At 39.7% G+C, this 11007-nt stretch overlaps 1 protein-coding gene across 1 annotated transcript; it reads right to left on the bottom strand.

Moving 5' to 3' along the window:
• Nucleotides 1–8985: 8985 nt before the first annotated feature.
• Nucleotides 8986–9927, bottom strand: LOC120855641 (olfactory receptor 10K1-like). The gene has a single exon (XM_040230183.1). It carries the CDS (start codon nucleotides 9925–9927, stop codon nucleotides 8986–8988), a length of 942 nt encoding a protein of 313 aa, XP_040086117.1.
• Nucleotides 9928–11007: the final 1080 nt, after the last annotated feature.

Below are 11007 nucleotides of genomic sequence, written 5' to 3' on the forward strand. Positions count from 1 at the left end.
ACCAGCAACACTAAAGCAGCTGAAGTTGAATGGTCTTATGAAGACCTACAAGACTTTTTAGAACTAACACCCAAAAAAGATGTCCTTTACATTATGGCGGACTGGAATGCAAAAGTAGAAAGTCAAGAAATACCTGGAGTAACAGGCAAATTTGGCCTTGGAGTACAGAATGAAGCAGGACAAAGGCTAATAGAGTTTTCCAAGAGAACGCACTGGTCATAGAAAACGCCCTCTTCCAACAACACAAGAGAAGACTCTATACATGGACATCGCCAGATGGACAACACCAAAATCAGATCGATTATATTCTTTGAAGCCAAAGATGGACAAGCTCTATACAGTCAGCAAAAACAATACCGGGAGCTGACTGTGGCTCAGATTATGAACTTCTTTTTGCCAAATTCAAACTTAAATTGAAGAAAGTGGAGAAAACCACTAGACCATTCAGGTATGATGTAAATCAAATCCTTATGATTATACAGTGGAAGTGAGAAATAGATTTAAGGGACTAGATCTTATAAGCAGAATGCCTGATAAACTGTGGATGGAGGTTCATGACACTGTACAGGAGACAGGGATCAAGACCGTCCCCAAGACAAAGAAATGCAAAAAATCAAAATGGCTGTTTGAGGAGGTCTTACAAGTAGCTGTGAAAAGAAAAGAAACGAAAAGCAAAGGAGAAAAGGAAAGATATACCCATTTGAATGCAGAGTTCCAAAGACTAGCAAGGAGAGATTTAAAAAAAAAGCCTTCCTCAGTGATCAATGCAAAGAAATAGAGGAAAACAATAGAATGGGAAAGACTAGGGATCTATTCAAGAAAATTAGAGATACCAAGGGAACATTTCATGCAAAGTTGGGCTCAATAAAGGACAGAAATGGTAGGGACCTAACAGGAGCAGAAGATATTGAGAAGAGGTGGAAAGAATACACAGAAGAACTGTACAAAAAAAGGTCTTCATGACCCAGATAATCATGATGGTGTGATCACTCACCTAGAGCCAGACATCTTGGAATGTAAAGTCAAGTGGGCCTTAGGAAGCATCACTATAAACAAAACTAAGGGAGGTGATGGAATTACAGTAGAGCTATTTTAAATCTTAAAAGATGATGCTGTGAAAGTGCTGCACTCAATATGCCAGCAAATTTGGAAAACTCAGCAGTGGCCACAGGACTGGAAAAGGTCAGTTTTCATTACAACCCCAAAGAAAGGCAATGCCAAAAAGGACTCAAACTACCAAACAATTGCACTCATCTCACATGCTAGTAAAGTAATGCTCCAAATTCGCCAAGCCAGGCTTCAGCAATATGTGAACCATGAAATTCCAGATGTTCAAGGTGGTTTTAGAAAAAGCAAAGGAACCAGAGATCAACTTGCCAACATCCACTGGATCATCAAAAAAGCAAGAGAGTTCCAGAAAAACATCTATTTCTGCTTTATTGACTATGCCAAAGCCTTTAACTGTGTGGATCACAATAAACTGTGGAAAATTCTGAAAGAGATGGGAATACCAGACCACCTGACCTGCCTCTTGAGAAATCTGTATGCAGGTCAGAAAGCAACAGTTAGAACTGGACATGGAACAACAGACTGGTTTCAAATAGGAAAAAGAGTACATCAAGGCTGTATATCGTCATCCTGCTTATTTAACTTATATGCAGAGTACATCATTATAAATGCTGGGCTAGATGAAGCACAAGCTGGAATCAAGATTGCTGGGAGAAATATCAATAACCTCAGATGTGCAGGTGACACCACCACCATTATGGCAGAAAGTAAAGAGGAACTAAAGAGCCTCTTGATGAAAGTGAAAGAGGAGAGTGAAAAAGGTGGCTTAAAGTTCAACATTCAGAAAATGAAGATCATGGCATCTGGTCCCATCACTTCATGGCAAATAGATTGGAAATAGGGGAAACAGTGTCAGACTTTAATTTTTTTGGGATCCTAAATCACTGCAGATGGTGATTACAGCCATGAAATTAAAAGACGCTTACTCCTTAGAAAGAAAGTTATGACCAACCTAGACAGCATATTAAAAAGCAGAGAGAAATAAATAAAAAAATAAAAAGCAGAGACATTACTTTGTCAGCAAAGATCCATCTAGTCAAGGCTATGGTTTTTCCAGTAGTCAGGTATGGATGTGAGAGTTGGACTATAAAGAGAGCTTAGTGCAGAAGAACTGATGCTTTTGAACTGTGGTGTTGGAGAAGACTCTTGAGAATCCCTTAGACTGCAAGGATATCCAACCACTCCATCCTACAGGAGATCAGTTCTGGGTGTTCATTGAAAGGATTGATGTTGAAGCTGAAACTCCAATACTTTGGCCACCTGTATCAATGCCTTGACTCATTTGAAAAGACCCTGATGACTCATTTCAAAATACTCTGAAAGATTGAGGGCAGGAGGAGAAGCAGATGACAGAGGATGAAATGGTTGAATGGTGTCACCGACTCAATGAACATGAGTTTGGGTAAACTCCAGGAGTTGGTGATGGACAGAGAGGCCTGGCATACTGCGGTTCATGGAGTCCCAAAGTGTCAGACATGACTGAGTGACTGAACTGAACTGAACTGAACTGAATCAGTGTTATAGAAAAGTCACAGGATATAAAACTAATAAACAGAAATCACTTGCATTCTTATACACTAACCATGAAATCTCAGAGGAATGAAGGAAACAATCCCAATCACCATTGCAACGAAAATAACAAAATAAGGAATAAACCTAGGAATAAGCCTACCTAAAGAGACAAAAAACCTGTATACAGATTATAAGACTCTAATGAAAGAAATCAAAGATTGCGCAAATGGATGGAGAGATATGCCATGTTCTTGGACTGAAATAATCAATATTGTGAAAATGACTATACTATCTAAAGAAATTTACAGATTCAATGTGATCCCTGTCAAACTACCAATTGTATGCGTCACAGAACTAGAACAAAAATGTTATAATTTGTATGGAACCACAAAAGACCCTAAATAGCTAAAGCAATCTTAAGAAAGAGAAATAGAGATGAAAGAATCAACCTTCCTGACTTTAGACTATACTAAAAAGCTACAGTCATCAAGGCAGTATGGTACTTGCACAAAAAAAAAAGACATATAGATCAATTAAATAAGATAGAAAGCCCAGAGATAAACCCATGCACCTATGGGCAACTTATCTTTGACAAGGGAGGCAAGAGTATACAATCGAGAAAAGACAGTCTCTTCAATAAGTGGTGCTGAAAAAACTGGGCAGCTACATGTAAAAAAAATGCAATTAGAACATTTCCTAATGCCATACACAGAAATAAACTCAAAATGGATTAAAGACTTAAATGTAAGACCAGAAACTGTAAAGTTCTTAAAGGAAAACATAGGCAGAATACTCTCCGAAATAAATCACAGCAAGATCCTTTGACTCATCTTCTAGAGTAATGGAAAAAAAAAAAATAGGTAAATTGGACATAATTAAACTTAATCAATTCTGCACAGCAAAGCAAAGTATAAACAAGGTGAAAAGACAACCTTAAGAATGGGAGAAAATAATAGCAAGTGAAACAACTGACAAAGGATTAATCTCTAAAATACACAAGCAGCTCATGCAGCCCAGTATCAGAAAAACAAACAACTCAATCAAAAAGTGGACAGAAGACCTAAACAGATACGTCTCCAAAGAAGACATACAGATAGCTAATAAACACATGAAAAGATGCTCAACACTGCTCATTATTAGAGAGACACAAATCAAAACTACAATGAGATGTCACCTCACACTGGTCAGAATGGCCATCACCAAAAAATCTACAGCACCACAGGAGTGTTGGTTGGCCCTGGATAGTCGCCTCCCCTCCCACCCCCATCCCCCACCCCCCCACGCCACTCACTGGCGGCCACCCCCTCGCCGGTCACACACCGCATGCCTGGTGCTAAACCATTCATGTAGGACCTGCTTCTGGGTCGGGTTTTGTATGCAGCAGAGCAGCTCCCTCACTGCAATCTATTGAAAGTCAGCCCTTGACACAAGGGTTTGTAAGGAAAAAAAAAGAAATTAAAAAAAAAAAGAATAAAATAATTCAGAAGAGGAAGAAACACTTTTAACAAAAAAAAAATTGTTTTTAAAAATCTACAAGCAATAAATGCTGGAGAGGGTGTGGAGAAAAAGGAACCCTCTTGCACTGCTGGCAGGAATGTAAATTGATACAGCCACTATGGAAGACAGTATGGAGATTCCTAAAAACACTAGGAATAAAACCAACAAGTGAAAACTGAAAGCGAAATCACTCAGTCATGTCCGACTGTTTGTGACCCATGGATTATACAGTCCATGGAATTCCCCAGGCCAGAATACTGGAGGGGGTAGCCTTTCTCTTCTTCAGGGGATCTTCCCAACCCAGGGATCAAACCCAGGTCTCCCAGATTGAAGGCAAATTCTTTATGAGCTGAGCCACAAGGGAAGCCCCATATGACCCAACAATTCCACTACTGGGCATGCACCTTGAGGAAATCAACACTGAAAACAACATATGTACCCCAATGTTCATTGCAGCACTACAATAGCCAGGACATGGAAGGAACATTGATGTCCATTGACAGACAAATGGATAAAGAACCTATGGTATATATATACACAATGGGCTATTAGTCATAAAAAGGAACACATTTGAGTCTGTTTTAATGAAGTGGATGAACCTAGAGCCTATTATACAAATAAAGTAAGTCAGAAAGAGAAAGACAAGTATTATATATTAATGCATATATATGGAATCTAGAAAGACAGTACTGATGAACTTATGTGCAGGGCAGCAATGGAAACACAGACAGAAGGAGAGGGTGGGGTGAATTGGGAAAGTAATATTGAAACATATATAACCATGTATAAAATAGATACCCAGTGTTAATTTGCTGTATGACACAGGGGGCTCAAACCTAGTGCTCTGACAACCTAGAGGGGTGGTATGGGGGGTGGCAGGTGGGAGGAAGTTTCAAGAGGGAGGTGACATTTGTATACCTATGGCTGAGTCATGTTGATGTATGGCAGAAACCTACACAATGTTGTAATTATCCTCTAATTAAAATAAATAAAGTTTTAAAAATTAAAAAGACAAAACAAAAAAAGGAAAGTGAAGGAATAGCTCAGAATATCTTGAAATATGCAACTTATATAGAGGAGAGGAGCTATTTCACAGAGAAGAAGGAACCCAAGAAAAAACATAGGAGAATACAGAATGACACTTGAAGCACCAGCAAACAGTTGATTAGCATCAGCGGGCTTAACTAGGCACATATGAGAAATGAATAACAATAATCTTAGAAATAATAATGTCAGAGTGGTAGGCAGAGACTAGGTGATAAATTCTTGCTAACAGAGGTTTCTTGGTTTTATTCCATAGGGGAAGGGAACTCATCGAGGGTATTTCCACAAATTTTCTGGTCATTAGGGAAGACTAGCTCTCCAACTTATTATATTGTCTCAAAACCTTTGCCTAGATTACCTGAGATATTTCAGCAATGATGCAATGTTAGTCACTTCCCGGAGGATAGTCAATAGGTATAATGTGCAGGAATGAGCATGCAGGTAAAGAGAGGAGAGTACAGGGAATAATTACATGCAAATAGGAAGGAGACTCCATAATGAGGTTGTAACCTCAAACAAAAGAGGAACAAAATCCCAAGGAAAGCACAGACATTTCAATATGTAGGTTGAGGTGAGTGGATCAGAAACTGAGAAGGGCCACCAAGGACAGCTACAGAGTGTTGTGTTCATGAAAGAAAAAAAATTGTTAGGAGGAGAGGCAAGGGGAGACAATCAAATTATCTTCTATTTTTCCATGGAACTAGACAATGTTGTCCTAAAAAATAAAACAGCCAATTATTCTACTGGCATAATGGGTTTATTTGAGAACAGCAGAGAACTGCAATTTGGGGTAAACATACTATAGCAAAAACTATAGGCAAGTCTAAGAAAGAAGTGAGAGAAGCATTACTTTGTTGACAAAAAAGTGGAAGTTGGAAGGGGTTGTTTTGAATGAAATTACACTGAAGGAATTACACTGAAGGTCCATCTAGTAAAAGCTATGGTTTTTCCAGTAGTCATGTATGGATGTGAGAGTTGGACCATAAAGAAAACTAGCACCAAAGAACTGATGCTTTTGAACTGTGATGTTGGAGAAGACTCTTGAGAGTACCTTGGACTGTAAGAAGATCCAACCAGTCAATCCTAATGAAAACCAGTCCTGAGTATTCACTGAAAGGGCTGATGTTGAAGCTGAAACTCCAATACTTTTGCTACCTGATGAGAAGAACTGACTCATTAAAAAAGACCCTGATGCTGGGAAAGATTGAAGGTGGGAGAAGGGGACGACAGAGCATGAGATGGCATCATCAACTCGATGAACATGAGTTTAAGCTAGATCCAGCAGTTGGTGATGGACAGGGAAGTCTGGTGTGCTGCTGTCCATGGTGTCGCAGAGTTGGACATGACTGAATGACTGAACTGACTGACACTGAAGGAAACAGAGAGTTTAGAAAGGTACAGGACTACCCATTTGCTGGATTTATTGCTGGACAAGAACTCTTCTTGATGGGGTCTGTAGTTGATGCTTTTCTATAGGGGTCTGTAACTGATAACCATGCAATATATGAGGACTCCCACTTCAGGCCTCCAGCTCCATTTTAGTTGAGATTTCCCTCCTACACTGTTTATGGGAATGTGAATTGGTACATCTACTATGGAGAACAGTATGGAGGTTTCTTAAAAAAAAAACTAAAAATAGAGTTACAAAATGATCCTACAATTCTACCTCTGGGTATACATCCAAAGAAAACCAAAATATAAAAAGATACATCCATCACAATGTTCATAGCAGCACTATTTATAATAGCTAAGACTTGGAAGCAACATAAATATCGATTTAACAAATGTGTATAGAATATGTGGTATAAATAAAATATATAATGTAATACTACTTAATTATAAAAAAAGAATGAAACAATGCTATTTTCAAAAAAATTGAATGGACCTAGAGATTATTATACTACAGAACAGAAACAGACTCAGATACAGAAAACAAATTTAAGGTTATGAAAAAAGAAAGGGGATGTATAAATTAGGAGGTTGGAATTAACATTTACACAGGTCTGTATATAAAATAAATAACCAACAAGAACCTACTGGATAGAACAGAGAACTACCAATATTTTGTAATAATCTATGTAGGAAAAGAATATGGAAAAAAAATGTGTGTAGTCACTCAGTTGTGTCTGAATTTTTGAGACCCCGTAAACTATAGCCTGCCAGACTCCTTTGTTCATGGGATTCTCCAGGAAAGAATATTGGAATGAGTAGCCATTCCCTTCTCCAGGGGATCTTCCTCCTGGAGGAGGGTGTGGAAACCCACTGTAGTATTCTTGCCTGGAAAATCACCAAGGAGAGAGGAGCCTGGCAGGCTACAGTCCATGGGGCAGCAAAGAGTCAGACACAACTTAGTGACTAAGCACAACAAAGTGCATATATAAATACATATACATGAATCAATGTGGTATACACTTTAAATTAACACAACATTGTAAATCAACTATACTTCAGTTTAAAAATGAGGCTTATTCAGAATTCCCTAGCAGGCCAGTGGTTAGGACTCCACTCTCTCACTGCCGAGGGCCTGTGTTCAATCCCCAGTTGGGGAATTAAAGTCCTCCAACCTGTAAAAGGAGTATCTCAAGTCTGTATATTGTCACCCTGTTTATTTAACTTATATGAAGAGTACATCATGAGAAACACTGGGCTGGAGGAAGCACAAGCTGGAATCAAGATTGCCTGGAGAAATATCAATAACCTCAGATATGCAGATGACACACCACCCTTATGGCAAAAAGTGAAGAGGAACTAAAGAGCCTCTTGATGAAAGTGATTGAGGGGAGTGAAAAAGTTGGCTTAAAGCTCAACATTCAGAAAACGAAGATCATGGTATCTGGTCCCATCACTACATGGGAAAATAGATGGGGAAACAGTGAAAACAGTGTCAGACTTCATTTTGGGGGGCTCCAAAATCACTGCAGATGGTGATTGCAGCCATGAAATTAAAAGACGCTTACTCCTTGGAAGGAAAGTTATGAGCAACCTAGATAGCATATTGAAAAGCAGAGACATTACTTTGCCAACAAAGGTCTGTCTAGTCAAGCCTATGGTTTTTCCAGTGGTCATGTATGGATGTGAGAGTTGGACTGTGAAGAAAGCTGAGTGCCGAAGAATTGATGCTTTTGAACTATGGTGTTGGAGAAGACTCTTGAGAGTCCCTTGGACTGCAAGGAGATCCAACCAGTCCATTCTAAAGGAGATCAGCCCTGGGTGTTCTTTGGAAGGAATGACACTAAAGCTGAAACTCCAGTACTTTGGCCACCTCATGCAAAGAGTTGACTCATTGGAAAAGACTCTGATGCTGGGAGGGATTGGGGGCAGGAGGAGAAGGGGACGACAGAAGATGAGATGGCTGGATGGCATCACCGACTCCATGGACGTGAGTTTGAGTGAACTCCAGGAGTTGGTGATGGACAGGGAAACCTGTCGTGCTGCAATTCATGGGGTCGCAAAGAGTCGGATATGACTGAGTGACTGAACTGAACTGAACTGAACCTGTATAGTGAAGTCAAAAAACAAATTTTTTAAAGTGAGGTTTCCTTTATTCTATTTCACAATTTGAATGTATCTTTACACACCTCTGTTGATGTATATACTTTCGAGTAATCAAACTTTATAGCAGTGAAATATAGTGAAATTTGTTCTTTAACTGAGTGATTCTTTCCCTCATCTGCACAGACCTCTTAGAGTATCAGTGATGGTAGAAAGTCAAAATATCTTAACTTCTCTGAGCTTCATTCTTCTAATATGCAAAATATTCTCATGGTAGTGTGTTCTACACTCAGTTGAGAAACTGCGTGAAATGCACATATTACCTGTCACATAAAAGGCGCACAATTGGCTGAATAGTGAGAACTTGGCTCTTTAATTAACAAGACATGAAGTTTGGGCCATTGTTCTTTGAAGAGCTGATTTGAATTCTTTATTTCTCAGGCTGTAAATCATTGGGTTGAACAGTGGTGTGAGGATGGTATAAAACACAGATATTAGGGTGTCTTGACTTGATGAGTAATTGGATTTGGGCCTTAAGTAAATGAAAGAAGCACAACCATAATGAACAGTTATCACAATGAAATGAGAGGCACATGTAGAGAAGGTTTTGTATCTTCCAACAGATGATGGAATTTTTAGAATGGCAGAGATGATGTGGATATAGGAGACCAGGATAAGTAACAGGGGAATAATCAAGGCAAATACACCAAGCACAAATACGACCAACTGACTGAGGTAAGAGTGATGAGATGCCAGCTTGAGGACAGGAAAGATGTCACAGAAGAAGTGGTGCAGTTGGTTGGAGGAGTGAAAGGGCAGGTGAAATACCAAGGATGTGATGATCTGTGCAACAGTGAAGCCACAGGCACAGGCAGCAGCCACGAGTCCCACACACACCCCATCCCCCATGAGCACTGTGTAGCGCAGAGGGTCACAGATGGCCACGTAGCGATCATAACCCATGGCTGCCAGCAGGAAGGAGTGAGAGCAACCTAGAAAGAGGAAGGAAAACATCTGGATGGCACATCCCAGGAAGGAGATGGTCTTCTTCTGGGCCAGCAGGTCAACCAGCATCTTGGGTACAATGACGAAGGTGTAACAAGTCTCAGAGCAGGAGAGGACACCAAGGAAGAAGTACATGGGGGTGTGGAGGGCTCTGTCCAGCACAATGGTAGAAACGATGATGGCGTTGGTGCCCAGCATGAACAAGTACACAAGCAGGAAGACAGCAAAGAGCAGCCGCTGCAGCCCAGCCAGAGATGAGAAGCCGAGGAAGACAAACTCTGTCACTAAGGTCTCATTGCTCCATTCCATGGTCACTGCTATACAGGAGAGCCAGAGCCACAGGCCAGGATCCAGGGATGGAGAAAGGCATGGGGAACTCTCACAAAGTCTGCAGGTGGCAGGCATCTCCAGATGTTTGATGGAACTCATTCATTCTCTCCAAAATTGTCTGCCAAAATAAGAATTAAGGCTAAATATGGAACAGAATAATTAACAATCTATGAGGAGACTTTTCCCAAGGCTATAAACATGTTATCTCTTAAAGGAAGGAATAGGAATTACCTGATTTTTTTTTCTGTGTGTCTTAATTACAAATTATTGTGTTTTTTTGCTCACTACAAACCCAAGGAAGCCAACTCTCCAAAAGTGAAAAATATGGATGGTTAATTTCAGGTATCTGAACTTGATCAGACTATGGAATAAAGAATGAGTAGTGTTCAGGCAGCATGAGCCAAGCGTGGAACAAATAACATTAGCTTAAGCAAATATTCTTTTTCAGGAAAACGAGAATCACTAAGTTGGTACTTGATGCCATTAATAACAAAGCATTTATATTAAAAATAAAAACAGAGAGACTCGTTAACTGTGGCATTTTGCAACACTCTTCACTTTTCCTATTATGTGCATGATTGTTCTAATTCACTTCAATGATGTCCAACTCTTTGAAACCCTATGGACTGTAGACCCCAGGCTTCTCTGTCTATGCGATTCTTCAGGCAAGAATACTTGAGTGGGTTGCCATGCCCTTCTCCAGGGAATCCTCTCAACCCAGGAATCGAACCCGTATCTCTTATATCTCCAGCACTGGCAGTTGGGTTCCTTTACCACAAGTGCCACCTGGAAAGCCCACTATAGGTACCTCAAAGAAACACAGAAAAATAGAATGTTGCAAAAATAGACAAGAACTTGTTACAGAGTGTGAGAGAGAATGGGGAAATTGAGCAGTTTTCCAAATTTCAACCCCTGGCATAAACCATAGGTTATACATTTTATATATTGATAGGTCAATAAGATTCCTTTTGAATAATCTGCTATAAACACAGTTTGAAAACTGCTAGAAAGGGTTATTTGTAAAGTCATTTTTAGGTCTTATATCAGAAAGTTTTTCCC

This window comes from Oryx dammah, unplaced genomic scaffold, assembly GCF_014754425.2.
Source record: "Oryx dammah isolate SB20612 unplaced genomic scaffold, SCBI_Odam_1.1 HiC_scaffold_28, whole genome shotgun sequence".
Lineage (NCBI taxonomy): Eukaryota > Metazoa > Chordata > Mammalia > Artiodactyla > Bovidae > Oryx > Oryx dammah.